This window comes from Carassius auratus, unplaced genomic scaffold (assembly GCF_003368295.1).
Source record: "Carassius auratus strain Wakin unplaced genomic scaffold, ASM336829v1 scaf_tig00216437, whole genome shotgun sequence".
Classification (NCBI taxonomy): domain Eukaryota; kingdom Metazoa; phylum Chordata; class Actinopteri; order Cypriniformes; family Cyprinidae; genus Carassius; species Carassius auratus.
In genome coordinates, this window is record NW_020528572.1 from 673986 (window position 1) to 695521 (window position 21536).

Below are 21536 nucleotides of genomic sequence, written 5' to 3' on the forward strand. Positions count from 1 at the left end.
AAATCAGCCAACAATGATAAAAGTAAAAATTCTATAATCAGTATTAAGATCAAAAAGTCAGACGTAAAAAGGCAAAAGTGTGTCTTTTTCTAAAAACACAACATTTGGAAAAAGGTACAGTATTATACTGTATACTATATATATATATATATAGAGAAAACATTTATGAGTCGCCTCCCCCTCCAACCCAAAACAAAATGTAAAATCAATGGCAGTTACTTCAGAGATCATAACATGCAATTGATATACTTACAGCACTGAACAAACTATTTCTCCAAACTACCATCCGTCGAATCTGACCCCAAACACATCCCACCCACCCCATCCCATACAATCCTTAAATATGTCAGCTCATACAACAGAAAACACTCTCTATTGATCATTAATTCTGTCTCCATGTTAGCTGTGGATGTGATATTCACTCGCTTGTCATGGAGACTCCAGTAGTTTTGCGTGCGTGTGTGTGTGTGTGTATACAGAAAGTTCCAGGGAAAAATGCAAACGGACTTAATTTGAGTGACTGCATAGTGAGTATTTGGTTTAATTACAGATGGGACATCATGATAATTTAACAAAATAATAACAATAACAATTTTAAAAGTAATAGACTCAAACATCATGATGGTGAAGTACACGTCTGAGCACACACTCCAAAAATCCCAGTGATGCTGCCACACACACACACACACACACACTCATATAAACAATAACTAATGTAACAGCAGCACGCACTGGTTTAGTTAACAACATTTGGTGTTCAGGACGTGTACGACTACCGTCGGCAGAAATGGGTTTAATATCTCTGTCATTCACAGAAACACCTATTTCAGATCATCAAAACACACACATATATAAACAACTGATGCTTTAATTTCAGAAAGCAAATAAAAAAATAAAATCACAAATTAAAATAGTGCCAGAAAACAGTGAATGGAAGTACACTTTAAACCAAGCATAAACCATATAGATTAGCATCTCGGATCATATTTCCAGAGGCGCGTGTGTGTGACCAAAATAAAACCTCAACAGTGAAGGGTGACCCGCTACTGTCTCACAGGAAATTACATTCATGAAGCTGTATGTCCCTCATCCGAGGTCCTCAGAATAACGCCACTGGTTTGAATGAGTTTTATTGATGACACCTTTGGTGTGTAATGCTGCGGTCATATCTATAAGGTCTACTGAGAGAATGACGGACAGACAGACAGACAGGTACCACAGTATCCGTGATGAACATCAACCAAACAGGAAATCAGTGTTAAGTTGATGGTGAGAGTCCTGTTAAACTCCAAATTCTATTTGCCATCTATAAGGAGTGAAGAAACTATTGGGAGGTAACCAGTTACAGATCATTGCTATAGTATATAGTGTTGGAAAAAACAAAGCATTTGACGTTTTCTGATCTTTTGACTGGTTTGTCAATCTGATTCAATGTAAAACAGACTTTAAAAAATTGCACTAAAATATACAGAATTCCTTGACTAAAAATGTGTTTAATTAACACATTAGCATAAAACATTTAAAGAACTCATGAATTCATCCACCGCAGGACGGACACAGGAGGACAATTACAAACATATCTGCCTGCGTGACCCACAGCTAACGGTGCGACGAAGGAAATCTAGCTCAAATATATATATAAACATTACCAGCTGGTGTCTGTTATTTTGTTCAAATAACTTGAAGTCATTCTTATTAGTACAGTGAATGGCGATGTTGTGAGAGATGGCATAGTGGCGCAGTTTCAAAAGCAAACTATTCTGATATAAATATAGATATAGGTCTATATATTTACTTCATTACCTTGCTTGCTTTCTCTTTTCCTTTTAAAGGATCACAACAATGCATTTGGTAAATGTGTAGACATTGCAGTGTTTTATGCATTTGGTTCAGAAAAAGAAAAAAAAAAAATCAAGAAAAAAAGATTTTCCTTTGGGGAATATAATCGTCGACAGCAGCATCTAAAGTAAACAGTAGCAGCAAGATAATAAATAAATAATAGTAATAACAAACAAAGTTTCAAGGATAATGAAAAACGACATAACCCTAAAAAAAATACAAATTGGTACATTGGTTTAAAACGATTGAAAGCTTTTATGCAACGTCCAGCTAGCGATCTAGAAAACAACCAACACCTCTCTAAACATCTATAAGACTTCACTGGAGACTTTCTTTAATACTTTCTATATGCTTTTCTCTTATTTTCCTCTGCTACGTTCATTGCTCTTTCTTCAGTCCCTTATACAACACCATACTTCCTGTCTCAACATACAGTTACCATCTAAATCTCTCTTTGTGGATTCGTTTAGTCATATTTTCTTACTTCTCGCACAGTTTCTCACTCAGTCTAGCAGTGATTTGGCTTTTTAAAGCAGTGAATCTCAAACTCTACAGCTTTGGTTGTGAAAGTCACTGAACATCTTCAGCACGACCCACGAGCAGGAGCTGAAATCCTCTGAGAACAACAGAAAAAAAAAAAAAAACGGTGTCAAAAAACTAAACTTTGGTTTGCAGGAACTCAAATGCTCATGGGAAAATGAGAACAGTGAAGAGAATGAAGTGATGAACGGTTGTCGGGTGAATCAGAGCAGAAATGTTCCACTCACAAAACGAGCTGTTTTTTATGTTTCTTGTGGAGGAAACGCTCCGCTCTCACTGCACAAACTCCAACTCCCCGCTTGTCTCTCAACACCACTCTGAGTGACTATGACAACATCTCTCATCTTTGCTTTTGGTGACTTGATTGGTGTCTTCCTCGCACTCAAAGACTGAAACATACAGTTAAATCTTGTTAATATACCCATTTCTAACACTGGTCTTCCTGAGATGTGCACTGTGTACAACTTTACATATTCTGTGCTAATTTTTTTGTGTTTTATTTAGTGATAGACCGATACAGAATTCAATATTTGGCCATTTGGAGATTATCGTTATTGGCCGATGAACAGAATTGTTTCAAGATATCGTCATCGGTCAATTTAAGTCTGTAATTTCTGAATGACTAGCATAACGGATTTACACTAAGACCGATGACATTATAACAACATTTTCACACAGGTTTTCCTGAACATTTCCTCGATCTGCCATCGGTCAAAGCAGATTGACACCTTTGGTTTAACCAATGTCGCTAAGCCATCTTTTCAGAAAAACAAAAATGGGTCATTTATAGTTGTTTCTACATATTAAATTGGGATACACACTTCATCTTATCGGTCAACCACTAGTTTTATCTTAATATACAACCTTCTCTCTTAGCCAGTATATCTACTTCAATACATGAAATTCCAGACCAAACTAGTTATAACAATCTAAACACCAAGGATTAGAAGCTCTACGACCAAGAATCACTAATGTTACAATTACTGAAATATCTGCTGATGCTTGCTAGCAAAAGAACGCTTCTATAAAACATAGTTTTTGATATATCACACTGCTATTATCTTGCTAATTGCTATTTTCTTAGATTCGCCTAATGGCTTAAACCGTACAAGGAAGTGAAGAGCTAGGACTGATGAATGAAAAACACACACACTCGCACACCATTGCACAGTGTTGTTCGACTACTCTGTTCAGTCCCTGAGTAAGGGGCTACGGAGGACTTCATGACATGTGGATTTGGATTTTGAAGTGAATGGACTGTACGCTTAGTCTTGCGGCTAACCTTTATATGGCGGTCAGTGATTTGGTGAAACAGTGTGTTGCTGTGTGTGCGCGTGTGTCACAGTGACCGTGCTAGACTGCAACCTGTAATGGTCCATCCTGTTTGATGGGTGGATGAGTAGGACAAAAATATTTCAGATTTACATCAAACCTGCCCAGGATTGTCTGTCGATCAGTCAAACTCCCAAATGAACATTCTCTCTTTTGTTTCAGCCGTCGCTCAAACAGTCCATTTCCACTCCATCCTGCCTTTCTCGTTTACATAATTTATATTTCAAACCTGTGTCTCTAAATCAACCTCTCACAATCGCATCAATCTTTCTTTCCCATCATCCCTCCGTTTCTCTCATTCTCCACCTGGCTACCTGCTGAAGAGAGAGTGGAGCTGGTGATGGTTGAAGCACTGGCTGCTGCGAGGAGACTCCGTGCGCTCCATCACCGTCTGGAACCAGCCCGCCACGTCTACTTCTGACACCTCGTAACGACGGATAAAATTGTGTTCCTATGAAAAAAAAAAAGAGGCATAAGAGCAATGATCATAACAGGCTATACAAGATGTTTGATGTTAAAGGGGTGGTTCACATGGATTATTTTAACGACGTCCTTGCTACATTTCTGGACCTTGCTTTAGGATCCTTGCTATCAATGCAAGGCTCAGAGCGCTCTCGGATTTTATAAAAAATACATTGTGTTCTGAAGATGAATAAAGGCCTTACAGGTTTGGAACGACATGAGGGCGAGTAATTAAATGACAATTTAAATTTTTGGTGCATGGTAGATCGAGACTTACAAGCAGCTTGTGGTATTTTGGCCTTTTTCTGTGATCCTTTGTGAGGCTGTGGAGACAGAGAACTCGCATATAAACACAATAGACCGATACTGGTGCTTAAATTGAATGTTTATGTAAATTCATGTGAGCATACCAGTCTTTGACGAAGGACTGAAAGTCAGGGGAAAAGCCCATGCTGAGAGGCAGGACCGGCGGGTCCTCTTGCAGAACTTTGGTGAGGACCTCAAAGTCTGTCTTACAGTTCTTGTAAGGAAACTGTCCCGTGGCTAGCTCCACCTACAGGTGAGGAGGAATAATTACCTACAGTTGCACAAGTAGATTGTAGCAGTGTAATGATACATGTTTTCACAGGTCAAAATCCAAATGGACTTGGCAAAGGGAGCGACGTAATCTTCAGATAGGATGTTCCCGTGACAATGGATGTTCGCTGACGTACACCGGCATAAAAAAATATACATTTTATATTTTTAAAGGTTTTATATATATTCGTTTTCATATATAGCATAATTAAAAACATTTTAAAATATAAAATGTATGTTTATTTGAAACAGTTATGCTAACAACAATAAAAAGACATGTCAGTAAAACAGCTAAATTAGCTAATCTAAGCTACGAATACGTGTACCGCACATCTAGTAGATTGTATTTTAAAATACAGCTCTTTACTTGCATTTAAACTACTGTACAAAAGTTTGGAGTCTGTATGATTTAAAAAAAAAAAATTTCAAAGGAGTGTATTGTGCTCATCAAGGCTGAATTTATTTAATCAAAATTAAAGTAAAACCAGAAATATTGCTAAATAAAACTTCAATTTAAAATAACTGATTGCAGAGCAGAATTGTTTTTATTCCTAGCTGGATAAAAGTATTAATTTCTTTCGTGATCTCAATCTTTTGATAAAAATTAAATAAGAATCATCATAATTAATTATAACACCACCTACACAAATCCAACTGTTGGTCAGCAAAGTAATCCAAGTAGAAAGGTGGTGGTTCATCAAAATGTAGGAAGAACTCACCAGAGAAATGCCGAGACTCCAGACGTCAGCTCTGATGTCATAGTCTGGCTTACTGGGGTCTGGAGGGTCTATTCTCTCAGGCTAGAAAAAAACATATGCACGGTGCATAATATTTCACTTATATTATACTTATTATACTTATAATATTTTCACATTTATTTATTTTACATTTTTCAAAATCCTGAAACTGTATGAAACTCAAACTCTGGGACCATGTGCTTACCGCCATGTAGGCAGCACATCCGGCGCTGCGAGTCTTGGCCTTAGAATCTACCAGTCGGCCACTAATGCCAAAATCACACAGTTTGATCTGCCCTTTGGCATCCAACAGGATATTAGATGGCTTTACGTCTCGGTGAATGACACCATGTTTCTCTTTTAGATAAAGCAGAGCCTTTACGATCTACATACAAAAAGAAGAAGAGCAAGATAAAAAGAGATCTGAGAGGTTAAACTTGGAAACAGACCAATATCTAACGAATAATAGATACTATTCTGAATCAGGTGAATTTTAAGGAAGTCTTACAGCCACGGTCATCTTTCCCAGAATGGCCTCTGGTATTGGCCCCTGGATCCGCTTCTTCAGCTTCTCTGCGCACGTCCCCATTAGTTCCATGGCGATAAACACATCAGTCTACAGAAGAAGAGAGACACCATTGAATAATTCAGCATAAAGCAGTGGTATTCAATTCAAGTTCAAAAGTTCCAATCTGTAAATTTCTTTGCAAGCAGTTTTCATTTTTATTTTAGTACTTTGAGGGCCAGTTTTACCGAACAGGGGAAATTAGCGTGAAAGCGCAATTTCAAAACAGCGCACATGGGAAGGGAAATTTATGTGTGTAATTTGCTAACAACGGACAATTTAAAGAACACAGACGCAGCATTTCATTTACAGTTCAAACTAGGGCTGCACGATATTGGGAAAAATGTACATTGCGATATTTTATTTTTCTGCGATATATATTGCAATATGAAATAAAAAAAAAATTCTTACAAACAAAAATGTGGTGAGCACACTTACATTCTCATTTTAAATTATTTAAACATCGACACCATCGTGTCAATTGATTAATAAGTGCGAGGGAGAGAGAGCAAGACATCGCTCGTGTTGTTTGAAGAAATTGAGCATGCGGCCGGGGCTATCTTTCCGTGCGCGCTCTCTCTCTCAGGCCGGTGACAGGTGCAATATAAATAGGCGTCGGCTCTATTTCTAGCATGCACGTGTTTTCCGCGCGTCTCACGCAGGCAGTCTGCAAGCTCTAACCTGTTAACATGGGAGCCGAATTAAAAACGGACACGCCACGCAGCTGAGACGCTTGCGCCACGCATCTAGTGTGTCGCCGGCCGCGCGCTCGCGCTCTCTCTCTCTCGCGCGCGCTCTTTGGCCCATACAGTTAATGAATAACGGATCAACTACGACAGCCTACATCGCACATCCTGCGATGTGACTATCGTAGATTTGTACATCGCGATATCGATGCTTAAACAACACATTGTGCAGCCCTAGTTCAAACTATGCAATATACCAAGCACAGTGCAATTTAGCTTAGTCATAAATAAAGAATAAAGAAATAAAGAAGCCACAGTACGTTTTGAATCTAATTATTCACTGGTAGGTCTTTCACTTGGTGAGGGGAGGAATCCAAAGCACATCAACTGGTCACTGGAGTTCCTCAGGGATCGGTTCTTGGACCCCTCCCCTTCTCCATATATACTACATCACTGGGTCCAATCATCACATGGCTTCTCCTACCATTGCTATGTGGATGACACACAGCTCTATCTCTCATTTTAACCAGCTGATCCAACGGTACCTGCATGGATCTCATGCTGCCTGACGGACATCTCGGCCTGGATGAAAAAACATCACCTACAGCAAAACTGAGCTTCTTGTCTTCCCTGCCACTCCAACTCTATAGCATGATTTCACCATCCAGCTAGGTTCTTCTACAATTACCCCATCAACTTCCGTCAGAAATTTTGGTGTAATCTTTGATGACCAGCTGACCTTTAAAGGCCACATTGCAAAGACTGCTTGATCTTGCAGGTTTGCATTGTACAACATCAGAAAGACCAGGCCTTTTCCAACAGAGCATGCTGCACAACTTCCTGTCCAGGCCCTTGTCATTTCTAGGCTGGTATACTGCAATGCTCTTCTGGCTGGACTTCCATCAAGCAAAATCAAACCTCTACAAATGATTCAGAATGCAGTGGCACGACTGGTCTTCAACGATCCCAAAAGAGGCCATGTTACACCTCTCTTTATCTCCTTGCACTGGCTACCAGTTGCGGCTTGATCAAGACAATGATGCTTGCATATCGAACAGCCACAGGACCTGCCTACTTCCACTCACTTCTACGAATTTACTCTGAGATCTGCTAGTGAGCGACGTCTCGTGGTAGCATCACAGAGAGACTCAAAATCACTTCCCAGAACATTGTTGTTTAACATTCTTGGTTGGTGGAATGATCTTCCCACCCCGATAAGGAATGCTGAATCCCTAGCTATTTTGAAGCAACAGCTGAAAACTCATCTGTTTTGACGCTACTTGATTTCATCCTAAATTATTATTTATTCCTTCTTTTCTAGCTTGTACTTATTTGAACAAATGCCTGAAACTTGGTAATAAGAACACTTCCTAGGTCTGTTTGCCTCTTTAAGAAGAATCGCTTTATTTAGTGCCCAACTATAAGTCGCTTTGGATAAAAGCATCAGCAAAATGACTAAATTTACATGTAAATGAAGATCATGAGTGTGTTACTCACATTGGTGACTATTGCTCCATAGCATTGAATGATGTACGGACAGTCATGACTCTTCAACACAACATCCAGATCCATGAGGATTCTCTTATTCTCATCTTTATTACCCGTCCTCCTCATTTGCTGCAGGAACAAACACACAAAGGAAACACGCTCACATAAACGCTACTAGAACAACAAAATACAACAGCAGTGATGTAATTAGTAAACAGTAATTACCACTGCCTTAACTGCTGTTTAAACGACTTGGTAATTACAAGGAAAGTTCAAGACGGCAAATACATGGATACACAAATGCCTTAATCCAAAAATTTGATGCTATATATTTGCTTTAGTACAATGACTATGTAAATGCCACTTATTTTTACATTTGATATCAAACCTACTATTTAAAGGGGTTTGTACCTTACTTTATTCTGTGGAACAAACCAAGATAATCTGAAGAATATTTGTATATTTTTTTTTTTAAGTCAATAAGACACAAAACTGTTTGGTAACCAACATCCTTAAAAATATATTTGTGTGTGAATTTTTGTCATACAGGTTTGGAATGACATGAGGGAGAAAATGAGTTCACGTTTTGGGTGAACTATCCCTTTAAGTGAGTATTAAAATATATGGTTGATTTTATAATTTAGCAATGGGGTCCCTTGCATGATATTCATCATATTTAGGGGTTGCTGATCAAAGGTTTTTAAAACCCTGGTCCTATCGAAAAAAGAAAAAGAATTAACTAATTATTGTCAAGGAAAACAGACTGAGCAGAGAAACCGGGAGCTGAACCAACCTTGACTGCGATGACATGGCAAGTCTTCTTAAAGCGAACTTTAAACACCTGTCCACAGGTTCCACTGCCGATCTCCCCCTCACTGATCAGATCTGTCACCTCTGCAGGGTAACGCTGAAGAATACACACACACACAGAAGAGCTCAGACTCTTTTACCACATTCAACACCTAAAGAATATGGGCCAGTTTTACTAACAGCTTGCGCCAGCGCAAACCGTCTTTTGGCGTTAAATTGGTACTATCAGGTTTTACTAAAGCGCAATAACAAATTAATGCTGAAAAGTCGTGGACACAGTTTTTTTTGCGTCTGACCTTATTGAACATACATTTGTAAGAGCTCCCCTTTCAGACGCAAAAGTGATGGGAGGAGAGTATTCAAATTAATCGTGCAACGCATTCTACCAACATTCACGCTCATCAAATTACTTTTGGCATTTTTTGCCATTATTTAACGTCCCAAAAATAGCATGGCTTCAAATATTTTGCACTTGAAATGGCTGCAGTTAGAGACAGAGATGCAGTTAGAGGCATCTCAGAGATCAGAGAGCGTATTGTAGCAGGGAGAGGATATTTCCCACAAAATTTTATTTATTTTGAATGCCAGAAGAACATGTTATCTGAACATATCGTTTGCCAACCCATGTTATTTTTAATTTGCTTCAGGAAGTAAAAGACTAATTTGAACCCTCAACTAGAAGTCATGCAATACCAGCTCATTTAGCAAACCTATATTTTTGGCCTCTTTTTCTTTTTTGTTTCTTTATTCATGATTACGCTAATATGCGCTGCCCTTGGTACATTGCATTGGCCGATATGCTAAATGAGACTTTGCTTCTGTGTTCTTTGATTTACGTATTGTTAGTAAATCACCCGCAGAAATTTTACCTCCCATTGGCACGGTTCTGGAATTGTGCTCTGGTACTAATTTGCCCTTTTTAGTAAAACTGAACCTATGAATGAGGACTCACCTGTCCGTCAATCTTCAGATAACCTGTTTGTTTCATGATTTCCTGCAGCTTCTGATCAATTTCAGCACTGAATATAAAGAATAAACCGATTAACACACCAAGTTATATATAATGAAAACTCTGCAAACTACACTATGCTGTGAGTGTGACGTACTTCTCCAGGCTCTTCGGTAGGCTGTAGGGTGGGGTGGGAAGTGTGAGCATTTGTCGGGGTCTGCTAGGGTACGAGGGATGTTGAGGAGAACTTTCTGAGGAAGACGAGCGACTTCCTCCATCATTGGCCAATGGTAACTGTAGAGCTGTAAAGAAGGTAGGAAGAAGTCAGACTACGAGAAAGGAGAGAAGACAGGAAGCCAGTGATCGTCAATGCACACTCATTACTGAGACAAATGTTAATGAATGTTCAAGGACCCTAAATTAAGATCCACAGATGCTAAGGTTTAGAATATGACAGCTGATCCAGATTCAATGAGGTCTATTTTCCCCCTCATACTACCGTAGGCTACTCAGAATTGTGGGTAATGTGTAATAAAATAAGGGCCACAATGAAACATTATCCTAAATCTCTTTTTTAATTTTCCTTACCGATAAAAAATATAATATAAAAGAAACAAAAAATATTAAAAAATTAATATGATTGAGGTTGTTGTTGTTAATATAAAGACAAAATAAATTCATTTTCTAAAACGACTATTGTTTTTACTTTTATTCCATACAATAACAAAAATAAAATCAATTATCTAAAATATTATTATTATTATTAAAAGAAAACAAAATACTTTATGATAATAATTAAAACCAACAATCATTATTATTATTAGTTGTTGTTGTAATATTTATATCATCTCCTATAACACAGATGTTATAATAATAATAATAATAATAAAGTAATAATAATGATAACAAATTATTACTAGTAATCTCTTGAAATATAACCAAGACATTACTTCACTTCATCATAGTGGTGAGTTGTGGAGCTCATTTTGTGTGAATGTTTAATTGCTGTCCAAAGTTTCAAAGAAGCCCATTTTACCATCTTAGATGATATTTGTGACTATTTGAAGTCCTGAGGAAAATCAGTCAAATAAAAACCATAATAAAAGTCCAAGTCATGCAAAGATAAGACACACACACAGAAATGGCAGGGGCTGCCAAACAGTGAAAACCAGCAATTGGAGTTAGTGTTAGCATTCCCAGCATGCACCGGGACGAGCAGAAGTCACCACAGGGTGACATTTGACATTCACTCACCAAACCGTGCAAAACGAAACATTTGACAGACTTTCTATATGTTGTTTGAGCATAGAAACGACACTGCTTTTTTTCAGGAGAAACGGATAACCGTCTAACTCCTGTTTTCTCCTCAGGAAAACCTGTTAATGGGAGAGAATCAGTTAGCTTGTGTTAGTCAGTGAGGTCAAGCAGTTTGGTGCAGAAACACCTGCTGAACACGCAAACAGTCTACATGGCCGTAAATCCACTTCTGTGCAGAAAACAGAGCCGAAGCCGTCTCTTCCAGAAAGAACGGAAAGAGAGCTGAGAGACAGGAGACGCCAGACAAGCTCAAACCCAAGTTACAGTTGAACACATAACACACCGTCAAGTCCTGCCATAGCCTTGTGTTTGTGTGTGGATGCGTTCGCTCACACTCGGGCCGTGCAGTTATAGCCACAACATGCACAATGTCTGATCTTCCAACAAAACACTTCGTCCTACACACAGGTCTCACACTCTCACCACACAAGCACACACTTGCTGCTCCCTCTTCATGTTGAGGTGGAAAAGAAAATAGGGATATTTTAATACTGATAAAGTGAACGAGCAAGTAAGATGAAGGTTGGAGAATGGTTGTGTTCCCTAAACAAACATCATGCATTTAATGAAATTATGAACAATGTTCACGTTAAGTGAGATTAATGACAGAAAGATGTATGAAATTAAACCAGCATGAAATAAAAACTGAAGCCATTTACTTTCTTAATCCACTTTTCAGGATTTATGTTTGGATTAAAGGCTGGATCAGTGCCAAAGTTCGGCTTATAATAACCTTATAACAGCCTTGGATGCTTATATGGCTGTAAACAGATTCAATCATTCAGAGTTATTTCATATTCAAAGTTAATATGCTTAAGTTTGGCTATTTATCAGAAAGAAATTAACTCTGTTATTCACCAAGGATGCTTTAAATTGATCAAAAGTTACAGTGAATAGATTTCTAATGATACAAAAGTTCATTTTTATCATTTTTATAATGTTATTTCCATAAAATATTAAACAGCACAAGTTTTAAACATTGGTAATAATAATAACTATTTCTTGAGCAGCACGTAAAGCATATTAAAATGATTTCTGAAAGATTATGTGACAGTGAAGAATGATAATGACTGAATAAAATTCAGCTTTGCAATCACAGGAATAAATTACACTTAAATACAGTAAAAACAGAAAAGTTTTAAACTGTAGGCCTAATAATATTAAACTGTAGGCCTAATAAAATGACTTTTACTGTATTTTTGATACTAATAATATATATTTTTATATTTAATCTCCATACCATATCCAAAAACATACATAGCAGCCGGTCATATAAAGACTGCTTGCCACATCCAGTCCATTACTGATAAATACAATCCCCCTTAAACACACCATTTCATTCCATATTGAGAAAGTAAAAAGGGAAACAAATGTGATTTCATGTCGACTTTTTGAAAAAGAGAGAAAGAGAAGAAGAATGAGATGTGGTTGAATTTTACAAATAAAAGAATGAGTGAGAAAGACAAGAGAGCAAACAGAGATGCAGACGGTGATGTAGTGCATGTAACCTGCAGAGTAAATAGAGAGAGAGAGAGAGAGAGAGAGGGTGATGTAGCGTTATGATGATGATGGTGGTACCTGCGCGCTGGGAGGGGGCTGGAGCTGGACTGAGCTGGATCACGATGACTAGATACAGAGGAGAGAAAATACACACACACTCATTACTAAAAGCCCACACACACCTCCAGAAATCACTGCGTCCGTCTCTTTAAACGTTTTGATTCACCTTCAGCACGACCACACTCCACCTAGCCTGAATAATACTGACACCATCTACAAAAATACACACGCGTCCAGCTAAGGACAGAATATGATGCAGAAAAAAACCTGTTCATTCAGCTGAATCTACTTAAACACAATAATATTTCTTATACATGAGAAACCACTACATTTTTAGAAGCTGAAACTATGATCAGTTAAAGGGCAGGCTCACCCAAAAATATATATAATATATATTTTCTGGGATTTGATGATAATGACATTTAAACAATATTTTGCTTTTCAGCAGGAGAATCCAAGTCACATAGTTTTGGAACAGCGTGAGGGTGTGTGAATTATGGCAGAATTGTTATTTTTGGGTGAACTATACTTTTAAATTGATCATTAAACAACTAAATAAATAAATACGAAATAACTGAAATAAAAGAAATATTATTAATCAAATAAATTACGAACTAATAAAAAATCTTTAAAAAAGTCGAACTCAGATACACTCAACAAACTCGCATACACAACAATAAGGCTAAAACTAATTCTCAGATCAAATAAAAGCCAATCTCACACGATCTAGTTCATCCTAAAAAGTTACGTATGTGAGTTGATGCATAAATTAAATGTTTATCATATAAAAGGAAGGTTTGGATTAAACTACTCAACTGAGATTGAGGAATATTCATTTGAGATTCATTTTTTCATCCCTTTGTGAACATTTGAAGGCGTCAGAGTTTTGGGTGAGCCTTTCAATGGAGTGACACAGATTTTTCAGATTGTGTTTAAAAAAAAAAATAATCATTTTTGTTCTTCTTGAAACAACATTAGGGTTAGTAAACGAATAACAATTTTCATTCTGGATCGAAAAATCTTTTAAAAACGAACTTCTAATGTCTTCTCGTCTAAACACATTCAGCAATAACAGTTCAATTCTCAGATCTTTCACTTTTCACTGATGAAATAGTAATAAAATGATGTTTCGTATTAGATATATTTATTTATTTGATTTGATTTTATTTCCTGCCATCGCCATTACCATGACATTACATTACCATGTCCAATGTGAATAATGGATAAGTAATCAGCTTGCACATGTTATCTACTGGTTTCAATCACAGTCCACAAGCATGTAACAAAATCCAAATGCTCAATAAAAGAGGAAAATACTGACCATCTGAAAGTGTTTTTGATCAGGGTAAAAAAAGAGCCACCACAAACTCTGAGCATCCAGGAACATAATGCACTGGGACATCAGCACATCACTTCAAACACATGGTCAGTGTGTGGAGGAGGTTTGAGAACAGACCTTACACTTCACTCATGCAACCCCTATCAACTACATATAGACTTGTGCCGGTATTCGGTAATGCGATATATTGCGGTGATTAATATGCACGTTATTGTTATCGGGGGAACTTCTAAATACCGTGAATAAATATACATTACAAATTATTCAGAATTTGGAATGCATTTTAAGAATAGTATTCCCATCAGCTGCTTAAAATGCACAACATCGCTGTATGCTGCTTGAAAGAGCGTGTGCGCTCTGATGTGAACAAGCACGCATGAGAAGCACATGGAGGAGCACGTGAGAGACGCGCTGAATGAAAGCACATTCACTCTCTGACAGCAGATGGTGATAAATGCAGTCCTTACCCTGTAAATTCAGTAAATAAAGCAGCTGTTACTTTCTAAACCATATTTTTAAAAAATGTAATAACCATTCAGATTTTTGTTTTCCCTATGGTGTTTATTACAACTACTGAAATATTTAAACTTAATAGGCTATTTATCTTCAAACATTCATTTTTTATATTTTTTTATCTGGACTACAAATGCCCTAGATATTGTTTGAAAGTGTTTTAATCTTTTATTGTTCATTCACACTTTACATTATGGCTTCATTAGTTAACATAAACCGCCAATGAAAAAATTATTCTGAACATTCATTAATCTTAGGTATTCCAATATTTAATAACACATTGTTGAAATTGAAAGTTGCAACTGTGTTATTTAATGAGCTAACACGAACCAAGACTTGTATTTTTAAACGAAGATTAATAACTTCTATAGTAAATGTAGCTATTGCTCATTGTTTAGCTGTGCATTTATTGAATGAGCACTATGCAATGTCCGAACTGATAACACTATATTTTATGTATTGCACTGTATTTAATGTAAGTCATTTTTTAAATCATTTTCATTTTCAAGTTCAACTTTTTTTATTTTTGCGATTATTGTTCTTCATGACTTTTTTTTTTATACTTTCTTTTTGAATTACCATTGTGTACGAAATGTGCTATATAAATAAACTTGCCTTGCCTTGAATGTTAATGCATTAACTAAGGTTAACTTATGAGGTCTTATTGTAAAGTGATACCTATTGGTCTTTATAGTTCTTTTGCACTTTAATGTGTAAAACATTTAACTTTTATATATTTTTCTGTATTGCTTTATTGTTTTAAATGTTTAGTTATTTTTTGTTATAAGAAAAAAAGTTATTTAAACTGTTATACTGTATTATGACCATTTAATCCAATACAGTGATGATACTGTATACCGTGATAAAAGCATTATCAATTAACTGCAACAGGAAAATTTTATTCCGGCATATCCCTATTAACAATTAATGCTAAAATACTTTCAATGACCCCTGCATCACGGTCACTACAACGTGGCCATGATGTCAAGACAGTCTTCTTAAGGGACAAAAAGCTTAAGACATTAAATTATAAAGGATAAGAAAAAGAATCATTCATTTTCTCTAAATACACACTACTGACAGTCTCAGAGAAAACCAAACCAGCAATTCACAACAATACAAGTCTGTCATGACTGATGATTTTTACAACAATAAACACCAACAGCCTTCTGAATAAAAACATTCCCACACGAAGACTGCCACTGTGTGAGAACAGAAGTGCAAAACGTACAGACACACAGAGATATGTGAGAATCAGACAGACACATAGAGTCAGACTAATAATATGTGATTATCAGGGCCTGCTAAACACTGCTAACTAGCCGCCAGGCTAACACTAGTGAGCCGACTGACAGATCTTTTCATTATTTATTATTTATTTACTTTAAAGAACAGATCTCTAGTGAACAATCTGGGGCACAACCCCTGATAAACAAACCCTCCAGACCTTTAACAAAGAACCACGAGAGTCAATGTGAGTGAAGTGTCAGGATTTGATCGGTTTGTTTGTTTATATCATATAGAGTGTGTGTTTCATCCCTCCGTCATTACGATAAATCACTCATTCACTCTCTCACACACTCACTTGGCCTCGGACGCGTCCGCTGCGGGCTCATGTCGATGCTCAGGTCGATTCGTTTGCGGGCTTCTTTATTTTCCTGCTTGAGTTTCTCCTCGATTCGGGAGAGCCTCTGCTCCAGCGACGACATCTTGAAAAGTTCAGCAGCACCATCGAGCGCCGCGACTCACTGCCCTCTAGTGGCGACACAGGGAAACACAGCGCCCTCGCTGCCCTCTAGTGGCGACTGAGGGAAACACAGCGTGATCACTGCCCTCTAGCGGCCAATGAAATTTTTTTAAAGAAACTTTATATTTCGTTCATTCGTTTTTTGATTTAATATTTAAAGTAAGAAAACGAGAAAACGGCTGATTTTTCGCCCCCCCCCAAAAAAAACGAGAATTCAGCTTAATTTTTTTCCATCCTCAGAGAAGACAACAACAGAACAGTGGAGTTGTTGATTTATTTACTGTATTTTGCTGCTGCCAAACACATCTAAAATAAACAGGCGATTTATTTCCCGGCTGTTTACCATCACAGACATAACTGACTGCTTGACTTAGTTTAGTATAACCAGAACCAATCAGAACAAAATCGGATGTTTTTCAGCAGGTCCCAGATGCAGCTCTCTTTTGGAAAAGGGGGCGGGGAACAGCAGCTCATTTGCATTTAAAGAAACAGACCCGAAAAGCAGGGTGTTTCTGCTTCCACTCAAAATATCCATTTTCAAAATGATATAATAAATTATTTGTGGGGTATTTTCTTGAGCTGAAACGTCACAGACACATTCTGGGGACACCAGACTTATATTGCATATTGTAAAAAGGGGCATAACATGACTCCTTCAAAGGGACTTTTTGATAATACAAAAGTAGTCTTATAAAGTAAAGTATTTACTATGCTGTAGACCGTAGATATGAGTCATTGCAGTCTTGTGGAAAGTCTCTATCAGCTTTTTTAATGTATGATTTATTTTGATGTATTCTATAATATATAATTTTTTTATTATATGTATTACTGTTCCTGAATTTATATTGATGTTTAGACAATATTGTTAGTAAAACAGCACCACTTGCCCCTAGCGGTCACTAAAGGTAACAACAACTAATTAGCGGTGCATGTTCTTGTTTTGACAGGAAGAAAGTGCCTTGTTTAATTTGGGGAGGGTTTGTAAAAATATATAGACAACACCACAAAACACACACATGGTCATCTCAACAACAGCTTTATAAATACAATGTTGATGAATTGTATAATGGTACAGGACATGCATTAGTCTGCAGACAGTTTACCATTTGAGGAAAAAAAGGAGGAAAAGTTTTGTCGTTTCATGATACACAAGTCTTTCATTTACAAATATTTTATGTATATGTTTAGCAACTTTGCTATTCACAGTGTGTGTGAGAGTATGAGCTTTTTTATGTGTGTGTGTGTTTGTGTAATCAAATGCTTCAAAACAATTTATTAGTCTGCTCCTTGCAAGTAACAGAAGTCATAGTGTGCTGTTCGTACAAACTGTCTAATAAAAAACTGCACAACATGATGTTTCAAAAGCTTCAAAACAGCTCTGAGGTAAAGTGTGTGAAACCAGAACTAACACATAACAGTCACTAGTTGCTATTTCATTTGTGTAATGACTAACTTAATGGATACCATTTTCTATATATAACAGATTTATTTTGTGAAAACATATATATTTAAAAGCATGTATAAAATCAGAGAAAAAGCATCTAATATTTGAGGCCTTCGAGTCTTTAAACAAGTGGTTTTATACCCTTTTGCACAGATTTATTTTATCATCCAACAACTGTAAAAAAAATCAATGATTGGACCTTGTGAAAATCATCAACAAACACACTCTTTCTGTTTAATGATTGTAGCTAATCAAGATTTAATTTTCTAGCCATTTGTTTCCCTCGCTGAAGTAAAACCACAAACAGTAAGAACAAACACCAGGGCAGACAGGAGCAATATTAAGGCATTTTTTCTTCAAACCAACTTTACATACAAGGTTTGTTTTTGTAAAAATTCATTAAGGTTACAATACTAAAAGTGCACTTAATGAATGGAGACCAAGCTGTCTTCAAAAAGGACTGCTCTACTATATTTCGATATGCTTGATATTCACATGTAACATGTAAGAGATGAAGGGCTTGAGAATGTATGAGAAATACCCAGGATGTACAAGTCTAAAGATGATTTAACTCCTTAACCACCGAGAACTCCAAGAGGATGTACACATTCATTAATGTTCGAGCCTAATTCAATAATTCTGCATTCATCTAACGTCACAGCATCTACAGAAAAGCGTCTCTTAAACCAGTTCCTTAGGGAATTTACTCCTGTTTGAATGGACACCATATGAGAAACGGAAGGTGGTCCTGTGTGGTCATCAAAGGTCATTTTTCCTTAAATGTGAGAAGAAACACAGAAATGCATTTCCCAACAGGCTCTTGGTTGTATCTTTTACAAAAGTTCACTAAGATGCTTCTGTGTGACCTTTATTGAGTTGTTTCAAGTTTTAAAATTTACCTAAACATTGCCTTTATTAAGACAAAGCGCATTTTTCAAAAGTATAAATGACACTTGAAGACAAACCAAAAAGTTTATCGGTGCACTCAATCATTTTTTACTTTATATATATATATAAAAAAACTGTTTTAGCCCTAAAGAAATAGACAGTACTTTTAAATAGATTTTAAAAGTATGACCGTTCACATGAGATGAAGACTGTATTATTCTACATGAAGAGGGCCCTTTGAAGGGGCATGTGATCTCTATTTTGAGACCACATGACCAGGCCAAAGCTGCTCACTCCTTTCAGTAACACACTTGTTATTGGACACTTTTATTAGCTGAATAAATGACTCATGGCTGACTGTGAAAATGCGTTTCTATGATTGCATCAGTAACTGACTACTTTAGTGTGATGCTTTATCCAAACCACTGGGTGAGTTGAAGCGTAAAAAATGATCAAATGCACCTTTAAACCTGCTGGTTAACAGTTTTTTGGCCTCCTCTTTCTTCCATCACAGTGTTCACAGGTCCAGCACATTCATAATTCACACGAAACATCCTCGTCGTCGCTGAGTGGCGGAGCAGAAAGGTCTCACTACGGCACAATCACAGTGAAGACGCTCTCAGCAGAGGTCAGAGACATAGTCAAAATCACGGAAGCTGTCCTGATCCCTGCGCGAGAGCACCCGGGGTTCACGAGGCGGCGTGAGGGCCGGCGCTTCTGTTGTGAATTCCTCGTCGAAGTTGCTGACGTCTTCTTTGTTCCCGATAGTCGGAAGGAAGGGAGGAGGGAGTTTACGGAGGAGAAGAGCCTCCCAGTCCATATTCTGAAAAGTGAAAGTAGATGTATGAGCATATATTTTAATTAGTTATGTTAGAATTTATGCCGCCCTTCCACATGCAAAGCATAAATGCAAATGCAACACACACAAAAAAAAATAGATAAAACATTAAAAAGAGTGATGCACATATTTTGAAATTAAAACCATATAAACATTTTATTATAACTGTTTTATTATAATATATATATTTTTTTTATTACAAATGAATACAGAATTCACAACATTGTTTAGTAGGTGTTCCTAAACTGTCAGCCAAACCCCTTGGATATAAGTATTAAATCCAATATCAATAATAAATATTTAAATAACTTAATGACACATTTGCATGCTCACAGTTCTCTTGTAGAATTATTAATAATAATAGTTATTAGAATTACTAGAAGTAGTCGTTTTTTTATTTTATTCATAAAAATGAAAATATAGAAAGATATTCCTGTTGTAAAATGCAATTGTATTGTAAAAAAAACCTAAAACAATTATTTGATTTGACTCTGAAACAAACCCTCTTAGTTATTTAATTAAATTGCAGCTTTTAATTTCATAATTACACTAAACTATATCATGAATGCAGTCTCATTTATTTATTTTTAATTTTATATTTAATATAGAATTAATAATTCGCTTTTCATCGACTGATGAAAAAAGAGATTTGTTTAATACTACATTTTAAATGATTAATGTTTCACATATTATTAGTGTTTATTAAACTAAAGATCTCTCTTACCCTAAAGAAAGGCTGTTTCTTTACATCCTCTGCATCCTTCTCACTGGAACCCAGTCGTCTTTCTGGATTTCTCCTTAGTAACTGTTTAAAATAATATGTAAAATTTCAGTTTATCCACACTTCATTTTGACATAAAATCATATGCAGCAAATCGTGCGGGAAAGACATTTAGCAGGACATGTCTGCTGCACCAGCTGAATAAATGGAATGTAGGTAGGCCCCGAAAATCAGTTTGAGATATCTACCCTCCTCATGATGCCAATGGCCTCTGAGGAAAGGAACCGTGGATAACGAACTTCATCATTCACTATGCTGTCAAAAACCTCCTCTTCATCATCACCTGGAAACGGAGACTAGAAAGACAGTTTAAGATCGGACAGATGCCAAAACCTTAAGAACCATTTTCAAAATGAAAATGCTCAAATTTCTCACCTCTCCCACCAACATCTCGTATATAAGCACTCCGAGCCCCCACCAGTCCACGGCCCGTGTGTACGACGTGTCTGTCAGGACCTCTGGAGCCAGAAACTCTGGAGTCCCACAGAACGTACTGGTCCGGTCCCCAAAACCCATCCCTGAGAGAGAGACGAAAACAGACAAATGCTCCTAACTGTGTCGAGCACAATCAAAAGTATGTGAAAGAGAGAGAAAAGGAAGAGTCATCACCTTCTTTACACAATCCAAAGTCGGCGATCTTCACGTAACCCTCTGTGTCAAGCAGCAAGTTGTCCAATTTAAGATCTCTGGTGGACAAACACAAAAATACATGCAATATGTATTTAAAACATATAGGGCTGCCTCCTAATAGTCGACTAATTGTTAAGAAGCTTGGTTGACCAAAATTTCATTCAGGCGAAGTCACCCAGATCGTTAAGGGCTGGTCTATGTGTAATACATGTGGGAGGACATCCAAATGCTTGCCTATCATTCATCGACTTCAAAGACTTATCATCTGAAATATGTAAGTAGCTGCAATGTCACACGGACGCTCAATCTAATGTTAAGCTTGAGAAATGTGCGCTGTTGAAGTGTCTGTGTGGAGTGTGAAAGCTGAATAGTAGCTCGCTGCAGCAAAGATGGAGGTGTCGGTGTGTTCACTTGCACTAAAAATACTCCATATGTTTTGGTCATACAGATAAGAGTTATACATTTTTCAAATCTGTAAAGACTTGAGACATTTAT

At 37.0% G+C, this 21536-nt stretch overlaps 1 protein-coding gene and 1 pseudogene across 2 annotated transcripts; both read right to left on the minus strand.

Annotated features, from left to right (window-relative positions):
• Nucleotides 1-1940: 1940 nt before the first annotated feature.
• Nucleotides 1941-16448, minus strand: LOC113098179 (dual specificity mitogen-activated protein kinase kinase 7-like). 2 transcript variants are annotated; one of them, XM_026263142.1, is made up of 12 exons: nt 16299-16448; nt 12880-12927; nt 10142-10286; nt 9988-10054; nt 9019-9132; nt 8235-8354; nt 5995-6102; nt 5692-5871; nt 5469-5549; nt 4584-4726; nt 4451-4496; nt 1941-4162 (listed from the first exon to the last, which is right to left on the minus strand). In XM_026263142.1, exons 1-12 carry the CDS (start codon nt 16420-16422, stop codon nt 4022-4024), a joined length of 1317 nt encoding a protein of 438 aa, XP_026118927.1. In that variant the 5' UTR covers nt 16423-16448; the 3' UTR covers nt 1941-4021. The 2 variants fall into 2 exon arrangements, with proteins under 2 accessions (XP_026118927.1, XP_026118928.1); XM_026263143.1 differs by lacking the exon at nt 12880-12927 and having other exon boundaries at nt 16299-16446.
• A 1031-nt stretch (nt 16449-17479) lies between these two features.
• Nucleotides 17480-21536, minus strand: part of LOC113098220 (serine/threonine-protein kinase N1-like) — a 38377-nt pseudogene continuing 34320 nt past the window's right edge.